Raw genomic sequence first — 25331 nt, 5'->3', positions numbered from 1 at the left:
AAAATATTTAAAAAATTCTTATGACTAATATAAGTACATACTTAAAAGGTTTGACACCTATAACCAAGACAGATCTAAATTCAAGTGAAAAGAATAAATAATTTGCCTTGAAAAGAATGAATAACGAGTCTTTGATTTAAATAAGAGACAAGGTTGTCACATTACTGATCTTTAGTTTTATACCATTTACTTAATAATAATCCTAAAACCTTCTAGTGGCCTTATCAGATTAGCAAATATGAATGCTTGTGTTTAAATCCACTTACGAACACATTAAAAAACTTTAGTGAAATTAAAGTACCCTGCAATTTAATTATGCAAGACCTGTTAAATTGTATTATGTCACTTTTTTCTGCAATATAAATCTTACTGCCGATAATCTTTGTGAGTAAATAAATACATGTATGGTAAAGGCATACAAATGAACAAAGGTAAATAGTTTATTGTAGACCAGGGTACCACGCTATTGAATTTTCCATACATTAACCCTAGGTACAGGCCATCCTATTAAGAATGTTGATAAAATTCGGTGTAAGGTTGGGTACAAGCTGACACCTGTTGAGTATAATTGACAAAAATTTTCGTTATACAGCATATTTTTGGCAAATAGAAATTCAAAATTTGATAAATAAGAATGAGAATGGAAACGGGGAATGTGTGAAAGAAACAACAACCCTACCAAAATCAGGAAACAACCAAAGGATGAAGCATACATAAACTGTATAAAGATTTCAATACATGTGCAGCCAAAAGTTTTTGTCAAAAACTGTTGTCAAAATTATAATCAAATATGATTTTTTTTTTTATTTTGAATTTCGTTGATCATTTTTTCTCATAATATACATAAAATATATGAACTTAAATGAGCATTAAGCAAACAACGATCAATCAATTACACATATATGCCACTTAATCATTAATTCTTCATATTATTTTATTCCTTTAACCCTTAAAATATTAATTTCTAAATTCAATTTTGTATTCGCTAGTACATGTACTGAAAATCTGTGGTGGGCAAGATTCCATTGACAAAGGTGTCAAAATGCAGGAGATCTTTTAATATATATCCTTTAAGATTGTGATGAACATGGAAGATAAATATAATTTAAACTATCCAGTAACTGACTCTTTAAAAACTAATGTATGTAATTTATAGAAGTGATCAATAACAATGCATTTATTTATCTTAGGGTTTTTTAAATTATATTTTGACATTGATTTCGTAAGTTCGTGAAGTGCAATAACATGCCATGTATCATAGGTCTACTTTATCATGTTATTTATGAGAACTAAAATACCTTAGACCTCATCACCTAGTGTCTTGCAAGATTTACTTGTAAAATCGTTAAATTATTATTTTTAACACTTACAAAATTAGGAATGTATCTTGTCATTTTAATTAATTAGTATTACATGTATTTATATATATATACATGTAGGTCATGTAGATATTATAGTTATTTCATCTTTGAAACTAGAAAAATGTGACCCTTATATTTATGATGCATCCCCAGCAATACATGGATGCTGTCAAACAGTACAATGATTACAAAACAGAAATATACAACATATTTCACTTTATAAATGAAATTTTTTATGCCAAATTCCTTTCATTTATCATATTTTAATCCACAAACAAATAACTGAAGCAATTTTACAGTTAACCTTAAAAAAATTTGCACATGTTGATCTCTGTAGTTAAACATTGAGTGTAGTTAAAAATTCACAATCTCAAATCTAAAGATATTTAAGCTAGATTTATATGCTTCAGAAAGAAAAAATAATCTATAAGGTTTCAGGTATCTTATATATGTTTTGCAAAGAAACAAATATTGAAGTAATTTTTACGTATAAATTTTAAAATATTTTTTTATTTGGTGGAGGAGGCCATAGTGCCCACAGAACCCACTACCTTCGCAAGAACTGGTGACCCTATTCAATAAAGACGGGGGTAGAACAAAACGCAAGGAGTGAGGTTCTAACTTATAACCTCAGTGTTGACATACACTGTAGATGATTGGCCACCAAAGCCCTGCATTGAAATAAGCAGTTGCTTGATATACATGGTACATACATTTGGAATAATTAACCTTTATTTCGAACTTAAAATAATTCATAAACCAAGTTAACCAATGCAGGTCTGATTTACAATTCAACCAGTATTCATGTACTCAAACAACTCGAACAGGTTTTTTCTTAAACCTCAAAAACCAAGTTAACTTAAATTGTATCACTTGAATGACATTAAAGTATATATTATAATCTTCATCATACAAAATATTAAAATTTGAATAGTATATTTGTGGTAGGTAAAAATGTAATTTATTCAGACCCTGAGAGATCAACTGAGAAATGGAATTTCCTTTTCAGTATTTTTACGTTTTTAATCATGGATTTGAAAATCAAATTGATAATTTTTCATGTATGAAATTAATCTAATTTAATTTAACTATAGCAAATTCAAATCAAGAAGTTTAGGTCATCTTTCTTTCTTTCTGGAATTTCCAATTTCTACTTTTTCTATTCCAATATATTTTGCCCTGAACAAGTTATGACAGAGTTCTTAAAAGAAGGGTTCATGGGCTCTAGCTTACTCGCCTATCTGATTTTTGATGAACTGTTTTCGTCCATCAAGCAAAGAATTTTTAATTGTCTAGAACATTGCTGTAATCACAATCAGTTTAAATATACACTTGCTGTTAGCAAATATAGACAATGCAATTTCCCGAAGGAACTCCCTTTATGGCTAAAACAGTGCCATTAATTGTTACCAGGAAATTTTGTAAAAATATATATTTCCCCTTTTATATTATTCAAAGGTTAAAATATAGGGCTGTGTAGAGATCATATCTGGGGACCAGTATGTTAACAGAACAAAATATCTGAATATTATATATCTCCCCAAAAGAGGTGTGGTTTGGGAAATGGCTGCATTTACAAAGTGCAATCTACTAAACTTTGTGGACAGAATGTGGTGGTATTATGCTGCACCTTATGCCTTTCTTTTTATTCGAGCACAATATTGGAAATATCCGTCTACAGGCAAAAGAATTGAATCTCCAATTTTCCTTAGACCTAATACAAAAAGTCTCATGGATAATTTATTACTTAATATTTTTTATCAGACTGTCTTTTTAATAATTTATCTTTAGAGATACAATTTTTTATCTGAAACAAGTGCCTATGGACATCCACCAGAACAGTAATCTGATGTTCAGTACTTCAGTACTTTGATTCTTCTTTCTATTACCCGTATTGTTAAAAATGTATCATATTTGATATTATGCTGAGCTTTCAATGATATTTGGCAGTCATTTTGCTCATCTTTTTGATTGTATTTACTTATCAGTAAAGTGGAACAAGTTGTTTTAAGGTCATGTATCAATATTTTTAAATTGAAATTTGATAAATCATTTGCTTGAACAGGATGTGAAAATATTTAATATCAAACTAGAAGATTTCTACAGCAAATGCATTAAAGTAATATGATGTAACCAAACCCTTTTCTCATGTTATCTTATAAATGGTATTTATTTGTCAGAAAATTTAATAAAAGCAAAGTAGAGCTTATTATCTTAGGATTCAAACAGAAAAATTCCCACTTAAATTAATAAAAAAATCCATCTTTTTTAATAATGATCCTTTGTAAATACAGAGAAAGGGTAGCTGTTATAATAATTGTTGTACGAAATGTGTTAATGTATAAATGTTTTTTTCTTCACATTTTTAATTAATTTCTAAGAATATTTAACCCTAAGATAATGTCATTCATTTGTTTAATTATAAATCAACTGATAATTTTCATTCAAATCTTTCAAAATTGTACTGACGTCTGCTGAGGTTTGATAGATCTTTTGCAAAAACTGGGTGTGCCTAATCAAATGTGAAGGTCATTTAAAAGCTAAGGTTATAATTTCTGCATAGTTAACTTATAATAATAAACCAATTAAATTGACAACAATCAGATAGATATTATAAATTGATATTGTGATTTGCCCTGCACATCAAGGTTGTATTTTGTGAAGATATTAAACTACTGACACATATATATATAATGCACAAATCTTCCCAATACACCATTGTATATACTTACAGCGGAATACTGCAAAATATTTAAAGGAAACAATGAAAATAATGCAATTTTTGATTATTTCTTTATTCTCTAATCTTGAATGCAAGAAAATCTCTTTCAAGGGGCAAAACAATAAATTTGTACTCAATGTTTGTACATGTGTACTACACATGTACTAAAAGCAGCTTTCTAGACAATTTAGTACAATTGTTTTGGAGGGCAGTTGACCAGGTCAGCAGGTCAAAATGTCAAACTATACAGCCAGATAGACATGTACTCCTTACAATATATTCATATTAAAATGGCTAAGACTGAAGCTAAGCATCCTCATGGATGTAAGGTATGATTTCCAACGAGATAGAAAAATAGACAAAAGCAAAAAAAAGAAATACAAGACAACAACCACGAAGAACCACTGAATTACTGTTTGTGAGCACTCAACCCTTCCCCTCACCTGGAACCATGATCTATCAGCACAACATAAAATCAAATCTGTATGGTCATTTAGAGGGGGTTTCTGATTGCGGATCCTGCTTACACTGAGTGAGTATGTATGTAAGCAATTCTGATTTGTTTGAAATTTCCTGTATCCCTCTAGACTTCATTTTTAGTTTTCAAGGCACAATAATTTGACTTTCAAGTGTCACGCTTACAAAAAATTAGCAATCAAGCATCACACTTAGACCCTAATGAGACCCACTTTAGACACAGACCTATTAAATAAAAGAAATGAATTTGACTACCCAGTGGAGCCTTATATTGGAATATGGTCAAATGACACGTCAGAAGGAAAAATCTCGCCGTAATATATTTTTACTTTTGAACACATTTTTCCTGCATTTTTTGTTACAGAATGTGAATTTCCATCCTGTCATGTGCAAAGTTATTCATTTTCATTTCTTCCAAGGCAAGCTATTCATTTTTAAAATCCTCTTGCAACCCCAACCCCTTCCTGGAAATTCAAATTGTGCTCCTCTAAGGACAAAAATTCACTGATCAGGTCCTTTAATATGCCTGCTCCATGCAAAGTGTTTGTTCTGTCTTTGAAAGATGTCATAAATAATCTAGGTCTTATTCTATAATTGAGGGAGAAGTAATTAATAAGTCTTGTCTTCCCAAAAGTTTTTTAGGGTGAGCCAAAAAATTGAATAAACAGTAAATTACATATGGTTCATAATATGAAGTGCATGCCTTTTTATTCAAAAGCTTCCCAATCAAACTCTTCACGGATGGTATTTATATCATTATTTAATAACTTTCCAATAAAAATCCTAAAGGATTGTAAATTGCTGTATCAATATGTTACAAAACCCAGATTGCAATTTTATTTCATTTAAAATATATACAAATGCATATTTAAAAATTAAGAGTGTGATAAAAGCATTTCCACATCTAGACATGTAAAGTATTAAAAAATACTAATTTCCATATAAATTGTACATATTTGTGAAGCATGTAAACTTGAAACAAATTAAAAGTTAACAAATAACCAGTTTTACAAATATGAACAAGCCTGGCATATGTATACTAATATACTCAGATAAAGCAATTTATTTAAAGATATATAAAGTTAATCATAAGCACTTTGGTTGGGTTTCTAGCTCTCTACATCAGACTTATTAAAACTAGCATGTTAGAACTACGCTAAATTAAATGAGCACTTTATTTTAATATAGAATAAATTTGAGAATGGAAATGGGGAATGTGCCAAAGAGACAACAACCCGACCATAGAAAAAAAAACAACAGCAGAAGGTCACCAACAGGTCTTCAATGTAGCGCGAAATTCCAGCACCCGGAGGCGTCCTTCAACTGGCCCCTAAATAAATATATACTAGTTGAGTGATAATGAACGTTGCACTCGCTCATCATAATATCAGATTAGGTGATGTTATTTATCAAGTTTCTTAGTTTTTGTTATGACCTACTTTCCCACTGAATCACATTCATGTTTATTTTCTAACAAGAATGTGTCCCCAGTACACGAATGCCCCACCGCACTATTATTTTCTATGTTCAGTGAACCGTGAAATTGGGGTAAACCCTCTAATTTGGCATTTAAATTAAAAAGATCATATCAGAGGTAACATGTATACTAAGTTTGAAGTCGATTGGACTTCAACTTCATCAATAAAGTGCTGCGCTTAGGCGCATGATACGCCCGTTGCTCTTTTAACTTGTCTTTTATGCTCTAAATGAATTTATATGATCAACTAGAAATAGTGTGAGCCCTGTCAAATACAAATAATAAATAAAAATGCACAAAAAAATTGGCACTATTAAGGCTACCTCAAATTTAACTAAGTTTGTTTTCTTAATTTTTCATCCATACATAAAATTTTGTGAAAGTGTTACGTTATAGTCCCAAAATTGGAAAAATCCCCCCTTTTTTAAGCATAAAAATTCATAACATGGAAATGTAAAATCTGAAATTTATAAAAATTGAAAGGGAGCTTACATTAATAGATATAAACAATTCACCAAAGTTTCATGGACATTGGTGAAAGCCTTTTTGAGTTATTGTCCGAAGTGTTAAAAATCAGCCTTTTTTTTATGAATAAAGCCCCTTAAATCCAAAACTTAAAATCTGAAATTTATAAAAATTGAAAGGGAGCTTACATCAATAGATATAAACAATTCACCAAAGTTTCATGGACATTGGTGAAAGCCTTTTCGAGTTATTGTCCGAAGTGTTGAAAATCCCCCCTTTTTTATGAATAAAGCCCCATAAATCAAAAACTTAAAATCTGAAATTAAAAAAAAACGAAAGGGAGCTTACGTCAATAGATATAAACAATTCACCAAAGTTTCATGGACATTGGTGAAAGCCTTTTTGAGTTATTGTCCGAAGTGTTGAAAATTCCCCCTTTTTTTATGAATAAAGCCCCATAAATCAAAAACTTAAAATCTGAAATTAAAAAAAAACGAAAGGGAGCTTACGTCAATAGATATAAACAATTCACTTAAGTTTCATGGAAATTGATGAAGGTGTTTTTGAGTTATTGTCCGAAGTGTGGACGACGGACGGACGGACAGACGGACGGACGGACAACGGTATACCATAATACGTCCCGTCCCGGGCGTATAAAAACTACCTTGACCAAAAACTTTAACCTGAAGCGGGACAGACGGACGAACGAATGGACAGACGAACAGACGGACGGACGAACGAACGAACGAACGAACGAACGGACGCACAGACTAGAAGACATAATGCTCCTCTACTATCGTAGGTGGGGCATAAAAAAATTCTTTCCTTTAGTTTTAATTGTGACACTCATCTTCAATTGACCACATACAAAATTGAAGTATACCTCAATACACCTCTTTTACTTTCATTTTAAACATTACTGAGGTAAGCCTCTACTCTTTAAGAGAACCGTGGTGTAGTGGTAAGTGCATCGGACTACTAACACAAAGGTTCCTGCTTCAATTCCCGCTCTAGGAAGAAAATTTCAGGGACTAAAATTTTCGGCTCTCCATTGACACCATTTGCGAGTAAGGTCTTAAGGAAAAAATGATAGTCCGTCGGAAGGGGAGGATAAATGCTGACCCGTGTTAAGAGAGAGTTATATCTCTTGCACGTTAAAGACACCCTTGTAGATTTCGAAAAAGGACAGGCTAATGCCGCTACAAGGCAGCTCTCACACCCGCAAAGTGGAAAGGGATAAATATAAATTGAAAAACTTGTGTCACAATCCACTATAAACAAATGTTTAAACTAAGCCTCTACTGGTGTTGGATTTTCTCACTGTGTCGTCAACTTGAAGACCCATTGGTGCCTTTCGGCTGTTTTTTAAATATTTGGTTGGTTTGTTGTCTCTTTGACGCATTCCACATTTCCCTTCTCTATTCTATCACTACTTTTACTTTTTCAAAGTAGTTAATTTTAGAGATCAACCTTGAATGGCATTCAACAATTTCAAATAGGTTTGTTGATGAACCCTATAGCCTGGTCTCCTGACAGTATCTAATACTTCGTGGATAGGTAAGCGTGGATAGGTAAGCGTTAGCAATCAGTGAGCCAGGACACCAGGCTAATGAAACCTATTCCAGTATGGGATTTTTTAGATTTTTAATCTTTTAATTACCACTTTGACTGAAGTTCTACAATTTGACCTATATTCAATTGGTTCCAATACACCTCTTAAATGTATTTGCTTATTTATTATATAATTATAATCCATAAAAATTAATTTAAAATACAACATCAATCTTAATCATTCACACTCTAAAATTTGCCCTCAGGTTGTCAAAACATATTAAGTGAAATGTATAGATCTGCTTTTGTAAAATATCAATAAATGCACAATTATAGATGAAAACCTATCCCATAAGCCTTTTCCTGTTAATTGAAATAACTTAATGATGTTTGCAGTTAAACTAAGTCCCAACATATTCAGTTACAAATCAACTTAGTTCTAAGTGAATGACAGTAACAACCAGCAATGGCCAGTAATTCCATTCAAGCCAAATTTAAAGTATGTTCATTAGGCATGCCAATGAAAGTACAGACATACGAGAAAAACAAAATTCTACACTTGCCCTATTTTGGTCATTGTCGGACATAAACCTGATAAAGAGTAGTGTGAAAATGAATTTTTGAATTTGAGAAGAATATTCAAACTACTACATTGTGTGCATGCAGAGTTCTTGAAAAGTAGTGGTCCGAGGGATTTGACCACCAAAATTTTGAAAGAACCAACACAATTTTGGTATTTTGAAATAGAAATAGTAGTGAGCACTTTTTCTTCTGACCACCAGATATAAAAAGATTTTGAGAACTCTGTATATGTAGTGTCATTAACAACGAATGCTAAGTAATGGCAAGGTCATCCATGAAACAAAACTAGCGTTTAAGGTGTATTAAATTTGAAGAAAATTGGTAAGACTAGCTCCTACATTATTTTCATAAAAGCAAAAAAACACCATATTTTACAATGAAGGAGTAAGCATAACTGTAAAGACTAACGCTATCACTAACATAGAACAATACTAGTATACCAAAATAAATCCTTTACCACTTTCTACAAAATTAAAATAAATACACACATTTAAAATTAATAGACATACAAATAGAATTTTAAGTCATACAAACATATCAATAAATTTCTTGTTGCCGTTTTTGAACTGCAACTTTGATTATTGATAAAAATAATTGGTCAATAAACAAGGGAAAGAAGAGAAAGTGTAAATAACATGAAGAAGAAAGAGGTGAAGATACAAACATCTTTTAAAAACATGCATTAAAACACAGTGCAGAAAAGACTTGATTTTTGATTGAGTTTGAACAACTGTGGATTAATTAATGTTCGTAGTCACAAATTTTCATGGATCTAGTAAATAATTTATTTTCGTGGATATTTAGTTTTGTGCAGTTTGTAAAGTCTCCATAATGGAGATCAAACATAGAGAAATTCTGTATTTTGTGAAACATTTAAATTAAAATTTTGTGGTTTGCCTATTTCCATGAAATACCCCAAAAAATTTGTATCACACAAATAATAATGAATCCACAGTATTTAAACCAAGGTCGTTTATAGTTATTATAAATTTAGTATTGACTAATGATTTATAAGATATAACCTATAATCTAATTACACATATATACTAACAATATTTGAAAGTTGCATAAATTCTTTTAAAATGCTGATATCAACTTTTAAAAATTTATAAAATTGATAATGACATGCCACAATTTCATATGACCATGATTTAAAGTGTAACAGTACATGCATTCAAATAGACTCTCTTACAGTAACTGTCCTTTAGATAATACCTATAGATGGTAAATGAATGTTATATGGAACATTCAACAAAATTATAAAAAAAAATAAAAATTATTTCTTACACTTTCATTCATCATGTATATCTCAATTTCAGATTAAATCTTTGTTTAACTTTGAAAAAGTGATTTTATCTGATAAAAAACATTGACCAATGATTATGTTTTATCAAATTGCAGACAAATTCTATTCTTAAATATATAATGCGACTAAAATTTTGCTATCTATAGGTATAATTTCAGTTACTGAAGATTGATCTTTTACTTTTATTAAGGAAGAAATTATCATGCAGTGTTATTTCATGTACCTCATCAACTGTCGATCTGTTTTGCTAAAATAGAATTTTTTAAACTTTCTTTTAAATATCATAATGTAGATTTCTGTGTCTAGTACTTTTTGCTCTGTTTAACAAATTTTTACACATATGAGGCCACTTGATCATAATTAAGAACATTTTTGTCACACATTTATAATCTACGTAACACAGTTTGCTACGATCAAGTTTAAGAGGGAAGCAAGCTCTCCCAAAAACACAAATTTGAAGCATTGGTAGTTAGATTTTTAATATTTCTTATATAATTATCCTCCCATTACATATTATTTTAAAATGAAAGAAAAAGAAACCATATCCATCAGGAGTGATCAATTTGAAAGTTCAATTCAACATAAAGTCGTCCTCCCTTCAATATCTATCAATCTTTGTTACTGTAACACTATTTTAAATTAATTGTTATGTTTTTCAATCATTCATAGAACTGTATAATATCCTTTACAACGTAAGTGTAGATTCATTCATTTCATTTAATGGAGAAAAAAAAACACAACTTTTTATGATTTAAAAACTTTCTTTGAACAGCTAAGTCGAGTAACAATAAAAATTACTTTAAATATCAATCATTTTTATATAACATGGACGATTAAACATTTAAGAAAATAACCTTGAGGTCAAACATTGGTAATTTTTCTGCACTGAAAGAACTACTTATATCTTTGAACATAAGATTTACAATGTTTTCAATCTCCCATACAATAAAATTAAAATAGTTGACATTAGAATCACTTATCTTTTGCAAATATTACAACAAGACTAACTCAATATGAATTCCTTATTATTTTTTTTCTTCGAAAAAAGCCATGTGAAATATTTGGACCTAGTTTTAAAGGAGACACCTTGATCATAAAAAAATTATAGTTTATATTCAAAAGAGATATGATCAAGTAATTTTATCTTTTACAGCAATTGTAAATTAGTCTGAATTAAGTCTCTGACTTTTGTTAGTGTAATGGGATAAATATTGGTCCTGTTTTGTTTTTTTTATGTTTAGAATACCTGTGCTCAAACTTTATTTAAGTGAAACAATTTAGTAAAAATCTTTAATTTCAAAGTTTTAACATTTAAGGTTGTCTTCTCCAAAAGTCTATTATTTAAAACTCCACTGATTTTCTTTATTTGGCTGTTATGTTTATAAATATGGACCCCAACAAAATCATCTGTTTATGCATGTGTACACATTGTATCACAAAACTGTGCAACGAGGAAGCACTTTCAAAAATATATTTACTTTGCTGAAGATTTGTAATGCAAAAATCGATTAAAATCAAAATGTAAAGAGCTGTGAGTGAATACTATAAAAACTATCTTCTTAAACACAAAAGTATCTATCTTTTCTTTAAATTTATCGGCAATAGTTCAAAAATAAACATACCTGCATTGTTTGGTATTATTGATTTATTGTAAACGGATCTCGTCAAAGAACAAAGAGGTTAGCTTGGTTTTTAACAAACTTATTGGACCAAGGAATATTTTCAATTTCTTTTTAAAGTGACATAAATAAACCATTTGATTATTGATCAGCCTTCGCTTACTTTTAAAACAATGAATTGAAAATAAATATCAAGACATGACTACGAAACACCACATTTTTTGTTTTGGGACATTTTAGGTCCACGTTTTGTAGGATTACATATATACATGTACTAATTTATGCCATTCAAGATTCTAAGCAGCTTACAGAGGATTAGGTACTAATTTTAAACAAATATTTTTAATTAGATCTGAAATTAGGTTCTTTTTTAAATAAAACCTGATTTATAACCCGCGTCTGTAGAATATTTCAGTAAAATGTAGGTCATCTTGAACAGATTACTATTCAACTTTAAACTGCATGTAGCCATTACACAAATTCATTCACTATTCATATCTACTTTCATATATTGGGTGCACGTGGACGAGTTAAAGGGTATTAAAAATCATAAAAATGTTTTTTGGTAAAAATAAGGAGCTATGGTAGGAGAGCCGTTGAGAGGAACATCCACAGACCAATAAAAATGTAAACAACTATAGGGTACTGTACAGCATTTAGGGATGAGCAAACCCCATACCATACAGAAAGCTATAAAAGGCATGGCATGGCAGGACCAATATTAAATGTTTAACAGTTTAAAAAAGAGACAACCAACAGCCTGACTTTTTTTTTTTTACAATAATAATCTCCTAATTCTAAAGTTACTTAAAACCTATTGAAAACAGGCTAGGGTTAAAGCATCAAGAATTTTGATCTTTAATGTGTACAACCTACATTGCTTAAATATGTTTATAACAGCTGTTAAGTTAAATTCTCACATTATGACTTTTTTATAATTATTTTTTCAATATGGAATACATTTAACTTGTTCAATACATATAAAATTTACCATTTCTTTACCTCTTGGAATTTTTATATTTTTAAAGAGCACAGGACTAAATAATAATAATTATGTCTCACAAACATCTATTTATAAAAAGAATTATCTATAACACATTAGACAGATACATGTAGAAATTTTAAAAATAAACTCTTATTTTTCAGAAAAACAATGATAAATGTTCCGTTTTATAATGAAATTACATGTACATGTACAAATTAGAGTATTTTTATTTCATTGTTTTTTTATTTATAATAAATTTAAAGCAATTATTTAGAAAGTTTGTAACAACTATGTTTTAACATGCATGTTTTTATTAATAGCTTATTTCAGTGTGTTTTTTACTGTTTTATGATTTTAAAAAGTAATCCTATAGTTTCTCATCAAAATATTTTTTTCTTATTTCAAGGCACATGTATATGTATAAACAAAAATGGACTTTTACTGGTAAAAAATATACTATTAAAAAAGTAACACAAAAATGCAGCAATGTGTAAACAAGAAAGATAATAAGTCTTAAAATCATGCATGTACTGGTACATAAAAACCCTAAAGGAGAGAAAATTTTATAAATTGAGGTAGTGTATCAATACTGAACTGATGAATAAATTCTTTCCATATTGGTAAAAATTTGATAGAAAATGAGATTTTTATTCTAAAATATCAGTATTCACAATTAGTTAATAGTAAATAAATCTATCATGACATCATCATTATACAATGTACATGTATATAGTACAGAATTGCATTTTTTCCCTGTTTTTTTTTAGCTGCATACAATTTATTATTTATCTGTTATCTACAAAAATGTAAAATAAACCAAATTAACAAATATTGATTGCTAAGTACAAAATGTATCTACTTCATGTCTAAAACCGAAAAAATGTATCTTAACATTGCAATGTCATTTAACCAAATAAAAAGCAATACAGTTCTGAAGAGAATTTACTACATGTACAAGAGACCTGTCAGAAATCATACATGTACTAACCTGTTGCTGTGGTCCTTTCCCTCTTGATCCCCCACCCCCACTCGCGGCAGCTGCACTACTTTCCTCAGGTCTTCGACTGGTCTGTTGCTGACTGGGATGACTAGATGTATTATTGCTTGGTTTAGTGGTTTCTTTAGGTTTATTATTACTTTTCATCTCAACTTCTTGAAATTCTTTTTTTCGTGGTGTTGATGCACCTTTCCTAGGAGTTGCAGCTGGTGTGGTTTTGGAATTCATTGTAGTTTGTTTCCCGTTATTGTTGGTCACTGGTTTCACATTGACCTTTTGAACAGTACTTGGCCTACTTGAGCCATCTTCTGCAGATGCACCACTTCCCATGGCAAATAATGCTGAAATCATAAAATGACAATAAATGTTCTGGACGTGAACATTTTAGTACATGATGTACATGTAGGCAAGATAATTATATATCACACATCACAACATTCTACTCACAACTGTCATACATGTATAGCATCATGGTATTACAAGTCAAAAAAAGTATCATGTCAGATTATTAGCACCTCATTCAAGAAATATACATTTGTAAATATAGCATACCATTACCTTGACGTTAAGAGGCAGCTGAGGCCCTTAATCAAATTTTGAGATCATTGCTTTACAAATGTATACTTATAAGAATAAAGAAAGGAGTCAAATGATGCATGATTTTGATTTTTCTCAACATTCAATTTTGAAAACCTTGGTATTTGTTAGCACCTGTCCTAAGTCAGGAACCTGAAGTTCAGTGGTTGCATTGTCATTCGTTGATGTGGTTCCTAAATGTTTCTCACTTCTTGCTTTTTATAAAGATTAGACTGTTGATTTTCCCGTTTGAATGGTTTTACACTTCTCATTTTCTTTGGGTTCTATATAGCTTACTGTTCAGTGTGAGCAAAGTTCACAGCAAACGCTCTTTGTAGAAGACTGTACATGTACTTTGACCTACAATGGTTTACTTTTACAAATTATGACTTGGATGGAGAGTTGTCTCATTGGCACTCATACCACATCTTCTTTCATCAATGTATGAATAGCAGAACAGCAAGTGATACCATGAATGGGATTGAAAACCATAATTCCAAAAAGACAAATTTGGTTGTTTCTGTCATAGTTTTTATTGGAACTTTTTACACCAGAATTATACTTTGATTGATAATTACAGAGAAAAAGTGTTTTTTCTTAACTGATTTTTGTTATGTACTGTTACATGTACATGTTCTTGAAAGTACAGGAACCTAGTCATGTATGTAGGTGGTACATGTAGTATTAAGCTTGTTATTCCTTTATTTGTTTTAATGTCTTTAACCTTTAGGGAACTTGGTGTTGACTGCAGTTCTTTGACGGCTTCAGTCTCTGTTGAATTTACTCACTTCTCCATGTACATGTAGGTTCTGGGTGATATCGAGTTTGACATATATTTTATGGACACCTACATTTTATCTTCTATTAAACATGTTGATAAAAATCTGTTGACCTCTAAACGACCTTTAATTTTTTGTAATTTTATAATTGATGTGTTCCAAAAATCTCTATATGATATTTAAATGACATTTTGTTTTTTCACAACTATCATTTTTGACTCCTCTAGCGATCTGTCTATATCAATCATAGTTTTTGAAAAGTAACTGTATCAGTCCTGACTCAATTTGTAATGTCTGGCACATGTACATGTACATGTATATTTTTTTACCATGCATAGTAAAGTACATGTTTAGCACAACTGAGTGAGGAACTGGACTGAGAATGATTAAAATTTGTTTTGGCTCCATAACTTTTTAAACAGTCCAAATGTTAGTCCACTTAGACAATTTTTAAGATATCTGATAAATGTTAATTGTTAAATGATTCTGTGTAGAATTTAAAACTATTAAGTACTAGTAAATGTCTAAATATACATGTATAAATCAAGTTTCGTATTTAAAAGGGTCAGTAAATACATTGAGATCTTAAATAAAATGAATAGTTGATGATATGCCAACATGCATTTTGTAAATGTTTTAATTTATTTAAAAAAGAAACCGTGAACAGCAACTGTTTTTGTGGGACCAACACATGTTCTGGTGTAACTAACACACTTGACAAATTAATGTTCTAGTGCAACAAACAATTATTCTTGTGTAACCAACATGTACTTATGTGGGGTTGTACCTCATTAATGTACAGTGACAGATCAAAATTTTAAATAATGAATTTTAATTAATAAATACAGTTGTAAATATTTATATTAATTTTAATATAATATGAAAATATACATAAATGCATGGGTTTCAATAATTGCATACATGCATTCATTAAATAAAAAAGACATACATTCATGACATTTCTGTATAACATACTATATTTTGTTCTTATCTAAAGGAAAAAAACAAGACATTTAACTATATAATGGATTATATGTCTCTCATAAAAATTCAAGTAAACCTGATACAATAAAATTTAATTTGAATAAAAGTTTAGAACCAGAAGTGTCAGTGCATTTTCTATTTTCTAGTAACAGCACAAAACAAATTATATATATGACTTTCCAATGTGGATCTTTTTAACACTTGTCAGCAGGTATTGAAGAGACAGCAGAGTAGAGTTCATTTTTCTTGGATACATTTATAGAGGAATATATATTATATGTTGTTCTGTGAAATTATCATTCAGTTCAGAGTTCTACAAATCAATCAATTAATCACTATCTACATTAAACATGTATCAATTACATTTGTATGTCTTTAAATTGAAATTATCCACACTGTACATTTGTACAATGTATGTTGAAAGACATTCATTTCAAACATGTTATTTACATATAATCAGCAACCTAAAACTTACCATAAAAAAACAGTAGAAATCTGTTTATCTAAAATTCCAACCATGTATTATAATGATTACTGAAAAAAGTGTATATAATGTACTCTTACCAGAGACATATAATACAATGTCTCTGGTCTTACTATACAAATCCTCGGATAAGTATATAGTCTGTTAATTACACACTATATATATAATGATATCATTAATGTCACAATTAAGTACTTACCATAAATTGGATTATCTATCAGAATAGTCTAATTGCTCACATGTTTTTTAAGGAACTAATTTCACATTCAAATTAAGTAGAACTTATTAACACTTCCTGTCAAAGTATATCCCAATATTTCAACACCTTTACACAAATTAGTAAGAATAAAATTTCAGATTGTGTATTGAAGCAACATGAGAATATTTCCTTTTCCTAATTCAATAAAGAAACCCACAATTCCAACATATATCCGAACACTTAAGGATAGCCATGAATAACAGATTCTTTACATTAAAAACTTTAATTATTGAACACCAATGTGTACCGGTCACTGGGCCATGTAATTTTTACGTCATCACAAATCAACTTATACACGAAATCAAACGATCGATAGTTTAAAAACTGTTAGATCTACTCGATATTGTCTGTATATCAGCTTTACGTCATTGGTATAAATGCTATACATGATTGGTTTGGTATTTTCTGAGTGTATCTATTGGTTCATTAGATAGCTTTCATTTCTCGCTACCTAGCAAATGTAAACAATTATGGTCTGGGTCTTTAGTCTGTTTAAAGAGAACGAGTGAATCGTCAAAGCCTATTTTTGACATGGATTAAACAGGTGGTTTTCAATAAAACAATGTCTATGTTTTATTTACTACCATGTTTCTATATTATTAAGCACCATATCAAGTCTTGCCTCCCGATAGTCTGACTTTCCTGCTTTGAATATATATTTTTTTAATTTTCACCACATCGGACCCGACTGGAGATAAATACGGATAGCTTCCCGCCAAATTGTACAGAGTTACTTTTCCCGCTAAATTATACACAGAGTTCCCTTTCTTTTATAACTCACTGAGTCAGAATTAACAAGTTAACATCTTATCCAAACCAGGAAGACGGATTTATATAAGTTTTTCTTGTTTCCGAATCCCATAATTTTTATTTTATAATTATATTTCGTGCATTTTTGAAAAATAAAATATTGTTTTCATTTTTTTTACAGCAATGGGTCGATACCTCTGCTTGTAGACTATCAGTTGCGAATAGAATCATCATCATCTCATGTATTTTGAAATTAATATAAAGAATAAGGTCTCAACTCCCTGGCCTCAGGAAAAGTTTACATCTAGGGTAATTTTACGGGACGCGTGAAAACATCACGGGGGGGTCTCTTCCTATATAAAGGTATATACATATGTGCCGCTGGAATGGGTCCCTTTTTTGATCTGTCAAATATATCAATGGGGTGCAATTTTACCGAGGAAATATATCAATAGGTAGTAATTGACCGATATAGGTACTATTTGAGCTGATAGATATATGAATGGGTTATGATTTCGCTGTGAAATATATGTATAGGTAGGGATTTCACAATTATTCAATATATGAATGGGGGGTGTTTTTAAAATCCCAGCTGCACACCTGTACCCAAAATCCCATGTTGAGACCCCCCCGTGGAAAACATTTACTGCAGTGTTATTTTCATTTTTAGGGAGCTACCATTTGATTTTTATGGGGGCGGGGGCTAGGATGAAATTTGAAAAAAATAGGCAGGACAGGAGTTTTGAGTTAAAAAAAAAAGGCAGGATGAGACACTTGCAAAAAAAAAAAAAGTCAGGACGACAATTTAGTTAAAAAAAAGTCAGGATAAACTAAAAAAAAAAAAAGGCAGGACCGAACAGAGTGAAAAATAAAAAAGCAGGGCAGAGATACAGCTAAAAAAATGCAGGACAAAATTTTTCATCCTAGCCCCTTGTGGTCGGAGCAGGATAAAAACAAGGATGATCTGTACACGGCATCACTGTGTCTCTGGTCCAGAGGTTTTCCTTGAAAGTGTCCCGAGTCGATGTCAGTTGCAATGTTTCCTGTTAGATAGTTCCAGTCTAGGATTATTTTCGGGTAGAAGCTGTATTCGTATTCTGAGGTGTTACATTGATTGTGGCTGCATGATGCTGACTGTGTGGCTAGGACGTGTTTTCCTGTTGTTGACGCGGTAGTATTTGGGAATTTCGGTGGCTACTTGGTGGTACAGTATTTTCTGAAATAATATTAAGCGATTTGCTGTTCTTCTCGTTTCAAGGGTAGGCCAATTCAAAGATTGTATAATTGCGGTCATCGAGCCGGGTTGGTAGTTGTAGTTCCTGGTTACAAATCTTGCCGCCTTGTGTTTTACCATTTCTATACGTGTTATGTCCTTCTTCCAATGGGGGTCCCATACTGAACTACTGTATTCCAGGTGTGGTCTTACCAGAGCAATGTAAGCGTGTTGTTTGATTTCTTGAGGGCATCTATATAAATTTCTTCTTACAAAATTCAGTTGTTGTGAAGCTTTTTTCAGTAAAATTTGAAGTAATGTGATGGTTCTAATTGAGCTTGATGTCCAGCTCCACCCCTAGGTATGGGTTATGTTCTTTTAGTTCCAGCTTTGTAGAATGTAAGAAGTATGGTCTTATTTATATTCTATTACGGATGTTATCACCGTGTATCATCGTACAGCGGATATAGGTACTAACCAAGCGGGCGTGAGCGATTTTGATCTTACACGGTAACGAAAATCTTTGTTGTGTTCACATATCAATGTGTACTTCAATCTAAACATAATTGCTATTTTAAGAAACGATTTGGTCGTAGGTTGATGGTTAGAGATGTCTCATTATTTTCCAAAAACAAGAGGGGTTACTAAAACATTGTAAAAGCATGTGCAAATACTTGTCAAAGAAGTTGGCCCTCGTCTCATCCGATATAATTCTATATGCATTGCAACTCTTTTTCTGATAGAAGGTCAATGTGTGTGTGTTATGAGTATATCTGTTTCAATAATTGGCATTGAAATCTTTCATACATATGTTATTTTTCGATATTTTATCCCTAAAAAAGTGTTGTGTACGGCGTTTAGCTGACCACATAAATCCTTATGTACGGTGCATAGTTATGTTGTTGTACACCGTACACAAAAACATTATTTTTATACTCGTTTATTACACAAAATGTTTCAAGGAATGAGTAATCACAGGTAGGTTTATGATTGGTGACTATTACTTTTGCCCTGTATTAGGTTTCTTTCAGATAAAACATGTAAACGTCTCAACACCTGTATCGAAATTGAAATTTGGTGTTGACATTCACAACTATTTGCGCTTGTACAAGTTAATTGTTCTTATTATAATATCAAATTTGTTTTATGAATAGGAAAAAATCAATGCAAAAATTATTTGGGAGCAGGAATTTCAAATGTTGAGAAATGTACATTGAATATTGATCAAGCAAAACAAAGATTTTCGTTACCGTGTAAGGTCAAAATCGATCATGCCCGCTTGCTTAGTACCTATATCCGGTGTACTGATGATACACGGTTATGTGTTGTCTGTAGAACGTAGCATTTCTTTGGATTAAATGACATTTTCCAATCAATAGACCATTTTTCTAATTCAGTTAAGTCTTTCTGTAATATTTCTGTATCATTATGAGTTTTGATGTCTCTGTATGTCTTTGATGTTTTTGCAAGCAATCGTCTGTAAAAAGTCTTATGCTGAAGCCAGTTGTTTTAAAAATTATCCCCAATGTCATTGATGTATAAAAGAAAAAGAGGTGGACCAAGTACGGTACCTTGTGAAACTCCGGATTGTACGGTTGCTTGTTGCCAAAAGCCCGTATACATCACAATTATGAACTCTAAATCGGAATTTCGTTAAATTGTGTGTTCTTTTTAGTTCTTGGCTACCTATTATGAATAGCTACATGTGTGCATGTATAAAATGGCTGTTTTCAACTTTAATTTTTTTTGTCTAAGATCAAGGCAGAAAAATTAAAGCCTTGTTGCGTTAATATTTTCGACTGTTTAAAGACACCTGCTACAAGTGAATCAACACCTCACGGCTGGTAATCTACACACGCAGAACATTTGGTTCTGCAATGAAAACCGTGAGAGGATTTTCCGGTTGTGCTTGAGTGGAGTAATTTTCACCGCTTCAAAAGGTATGTACATTTCTAAATCTCAATTTTCTTATTCAACTGATCATAATATTGAAAATCAGAGAATGCTATGCTGTGGTGAATACTTTAACGAAGAGATACATGTATCATTTACCGTTGTACGTAGAGTTGAACTCCTACAAAATCAGTTGCCCCACGAGAAATTGCCTTAAAAAGTGACATTTCAATTTTGAAATGGTTCTATTTACAGACCTACAAGTTCAAATTAAGGTTTTTTTCGGGCAATGGGTATGAATTTTGTTTTTGGCGGCGTGTACGCTGTCCGGTGTTGATAGACGTCTTAATAATTCCAAAAACTACATTTTTTCATTAAGTCATGCGTGAGGGGATCGGTTCTGATTGAGGACATTGTGAATGCGTGAGGGGAAGAACTAGTCCGAGATTACTCTGACGTCCAACGGCTGTTTTGCCAGACAAGCTGGGGCCCAGCTTGTCTGGCAAAACAGCCGTTGGACGTCAGAGTAATCTCGGACTAGGGAAGAACAAACATTTTTTTTTAATCATTGGCTTTGTGACTTTTGTTGACTCAATAAATGTGATCACTGCTGATTAAAAGCACAGATTTATCCTAATACTTTAATAGATAAAAACTGATCACTCATTCAATGAAATCAAACTATTAATTGTTTGTTCAATTTCAAAAAATGCCATTGTTCAAAGGAAAAAGGAAAAGAGGACTGACAAAAAGCCATGGAGATACAAGTTATCCCCGCCCTCGAAGCGAACTAAACCCTCTTGGAGTAGTCCTGTCGTCAAATAAACGTCACAGAGATCACCACATATATTTAAGAAAAGTATATCGCCGATCAAAACTTCAACACCTATATATATTAGACGTAATCTGTTCACCCAAAATCACGAAATTTTCGAAACAAAAATGGCAGATCAACAGAATTTATTATTCACGAACATCGATGAAAGCCAAGATAATCTCGAGGAAGACCATAAGGAAGAGCCTGTATAAATAAGACAACGAAGAAGATATAGAAGAAGACATAGAAGAAGGCCACGTAGTAGACCACGATAAAGAACACATGGAAGACCTTGAGGAAGAAATAAAGTTTTTCAAAGTGCTTTAGATAAACTCTCAGACGTAGGGAAAAGGGAAAGATTTTTAATTTTTTTTTCATTAGTACAGAGTAGACGTTTTCCTTTTAAACAACATTGCATTCGACCTGTTTTTGGACATTGTTGAGTAGTTTGAAAAGGACGAATCCAGACGAATGAGATACTCACCAACATCTCTCCAGTATTTTTGGTTATCATTGACAACACTTTTTCTTTTTATTCTTCGTGAAACATATTATTAAACCTAGGTTCCCACAATTAATTTCATAATTCAATCTCATATATTTTTCTCTAAGCACTGTTTTTTCATGAACAATGTTGCCTTATTTAGGTAAGTTTCAACGACTCATAGCTTGAAAATAAAAATATGATTTGTACTTTCCCTCACGCATTCACGATGTCCTCAATCAGAACCGATCCCCTCACGCATGACTTAATGAAAAAATGTAGTTTTTGGAATTATTCAGACGTCTATCAACACCGGACAGCGTACACGCCGCCAAAAACAACATTCATACCCTTTGCTCTAAAAAAAACTAAATTTGAACTTGTTAGTCTGTAAATAAAACCATTTTAAAATTGAAATGTCACTTTTTAAGGCAATTTCTCGTGGGGCAACTGATTTTGTAGGAGTTCAACTCTACGTACAACGGTAAATGATACATGTATCTCTTCGTTAAAGTATTCACCACAGCATAGCATTCTCTGATTTTCAATATTTTGATCAGTTGAATAAGAAAATTGAGATTTAGAAATGTACATACCTTTTGAAGCGGTGAAAATTACTCAACTCAAGCACAACCGGAAAATCCTCTCACGGTTTTCATTGCAGAACCAAATGTTCTGCGTGTGTAGATTACCAGCCGTGACCTATCATTTCTTCTTGTAAACATAAAAAAGGAAAAAGGAGCACGTGTAAGACATGGGATATGTTAATCATGACTCCTGATTTTACTAGTAATTTAACATCTAAAACATATTATACTAAATCTTTCGAGCCTCTGGACTGTTCCACGGACAATGTCGTGTACGGAATCGAATGTCTTAAAAGGAGTCGGAAATTTGTCAAGTCCTGCCTGCAGTGATGTTAATGCAATGAGTTTATTTAATACTACCTTACGACAACAACGTAGACATGGGCAAAAACATTACCATCGGCCTAATGTAAAAAAATCTTCCAAATCTAGATCACCCTCTGGGAGCTTTTATGACCTTCTTTCACATCTTCATCATCCACTAGGGTTACATTACATAAGAACTATTCTCTTTTCACTGCCAGTTAATTTTCTAAAACGTTTGAGAGATTATGCACTTGGCAAAGGAGGCACCAATACATTTTCTGCAATATACAGACTAGTCAGTAGTATTTATGATGTAGCTCTGTTCCGTCTTTTCAAACCAGTAAGATCGGAACCTTTACATGAGGAAAAGAGGAAATTCCTTCCTGTTGATTTTGCCAATGGAGGAATTGATGCAATTAATATCTGCAACTTTCTACATCACAAGGAGGTAACATCTAAAATTCCTATTTATTTTCAAAATCAGCCTGTTCCTATTGTATCCTACAGTTACACCAAAACCATTGCACCTAAAATATTTAACTATAAACAAGCATTGCAGGACCTTGACTTAGAATAATTCATAAAAAATCCTCTGACATATGACTGTTCCCACTCGCCTTATAATTACAGCCCCTCTGGTCATGTTTTAACTGGGGATCTTTACAAATCATAAGTCCTTCGTGGCTTCAATAAACATTACCTTGAACACCAAATCGAAGGACTTACCTTGTTTGTATAATATTGGATATCAAAGCTTCATAAAATTCCGTACAAACAACGGTATATTGCTGGCTCATCTTCATGTTCCACTAAATAATTGTCCATTAAATTGACTAAAATTCTGTCCGCAGACAGTGAAAGAGGTTCTTCAGAAATACTATGAAACTGTTTACTCGCGTAGTGGTATTAACCATATGTGGATTCTTACAAATTCTAAAGAACTTCTAGACAATTTTAAATCTCGGTCTTTTTCTGAAATTAGTTCTATCAAAACTTTTGATTTTTCAACCCTGTATACCACCATTCCCCATGTGAAATTGAAAAATCGCTTAAAGAAATAATCCACAATGCCTTTCAACATAAAAATGGTAGCATACTCTATAAATTTATTACTTTGCGATTTCATAAGGCATATTTCGTTAATAGTGACAAATAACAAGGTAAAACATGCTACACAGAAGAACAAGTGGTCAGTATGCTGGAGTTTCTTATCGACAACCTATTTGTTGAGTTTGGAGGTAGACTTTTCCAACAAATTGTCGGCATTCCTATGGGAACAAACTGTGCGCCTCTTCTTGCCGACCTCTTCTCATTTTCTTATGAATCGGAGCTCCAGACACTTTTCAAAAACAAGAGGATCAAAGAAGACAGATTATTTAATTTCACTTTCAGATATATTAATGATGTTCTTTCCATAAACAATCCGAACTTTTCTGAATGGGTTCTATTAATATATCCCCCAGAACTAGAGATTAAAGAAACAACAGACACGGCTTCCTCCACCTCATTTTTAGACTTATATCTCGAATTTGACTTACACAGTCATCTCAGTACCAGAATCTATGACAAACGACACGATTTAATTTTGAAATTATAAATTTCCCCCAACTTATTCGATATTCAAAAGCTTGCAGCTCCTACACTCAGACTTTGTAAAACGTTATCAGTGTCTGAGTAGAAAGTTGATGAACCAGGGGTATGTCAAAGAACGTCTCGTCCTTTTTCTAAAAAAAAGTTCATCGGAAGGTACCAAGACCTTGTTGATAAATATTCCGTATCAACTTCACAAATAATACACGATGGTCTTGATGTATAGATTTTGCGTATTGATGTTGTTTATCATCTTAACAACGTGTTTTAAAGTTCTTTCATTTGTCTTTGTTCTATTACTAATAATACTTTTACTGTTGAATGGTTTTATGTGATATCCGTTTGACGTGGCTCGGTACTTATACATCTTGTCAATGTGTTTGTATTGTCTTTCATTTTTGGTGGCGTGTTTTGTATGTGCGACTTTTCGTATTTCTTTGGTTCTTATAACGTGACTCTGTACTTTAAATGATCCCGTCAGTATGATATTGTTCTATTTTATGTCATTATGATATATTTCTATTATGTATTACAAAATACGTTGAACCATAAACGTCAAAATCATTCAATCGCGTAGTGGAATTAACTATTTGTGGATTCTTATAAATTCTATATATAACTTTTGGACTATTTTCAATCTCGGTCTATTTCTGAAATTTATTCTTACATACTTTTGATTTTTTAACCCTATATGCTAACATTGCCTATGTAAATTCAGGCAGCGCCTGCAAATAAAAAATATATCTCCCAGCTGATGCGATATTCATTGGCTCGTATTACCTACCACGATTTCCTTGAAAGACGGTTGCCTTCACAAAAAGCTATTAAACAAAGAATTCCAAGTAGTGTAGTTAATTATAAAATCATCCCTTGTAAATTTTACGGACGCCATCACGAGTTGGTTGATCCTTATCGAATATCTGTTTCACAGATGATAGAAGATATGTTCCTACATATATAATCCCGTTCCCTTTTACTCGAATATGACCTAGAGAAATTATACTTATTACCGAGTTTGTACTAAGTTAAGCCACACGACGGAGGCTACATATGAAGCAATTGTTGTT

General features: G+C 31.8%; 1 protein-coding gene across 1 annotated transcript in view; it reads right to left on the bottom strand.

Annotated features, from left to right (window-relative positions):
• LOC143074224 (uncharacterized) overlaps positions 1-17258 on the bottom strand; it is a 40276-nt gene extending 23018 nt beyond the window's left edge. The window contains exons 1-3 of the mRNA XM_076249776.1: positions 16565-17258; positions 13534-13883; positions 10165-10188 (exon numbers count right to left, since the gene is read on the bottom strand). Coding sequence (XP_076105891.1) covers positions 10165-10188; positions 13534-13872 — 363 coding nt within the window. The 5' untranslated portion in view covers positions 13873-13883; positions 16565-17258. The remainder of the gene's footprint in view (positions 1-10164; positions 10189-13533; positions 13884-16564) is intronic.
• Between the last annotated feature and the right edge of the window lie 8073 nt (positions 17259-25331).

This window comes from Mytilus galloprovincialis, chromosome 1, assembly GCF_965363235.1.
Source record: "Mytilus galloprovincialis chromosome 1, xbMytGall1.hap1.1, whole genome shotgun sequence".
NCBI classification, from domain to species: domain Eukaryota; kingdom Metazoa; phylum Mollusca; class Bivalvia; order Mytilida; family Mytilidae; genus Mytilus; species Mytilus galloprovincialis.
This window is presented reverse-complemented; position numbering and strand designations above follow the sequence as displayed.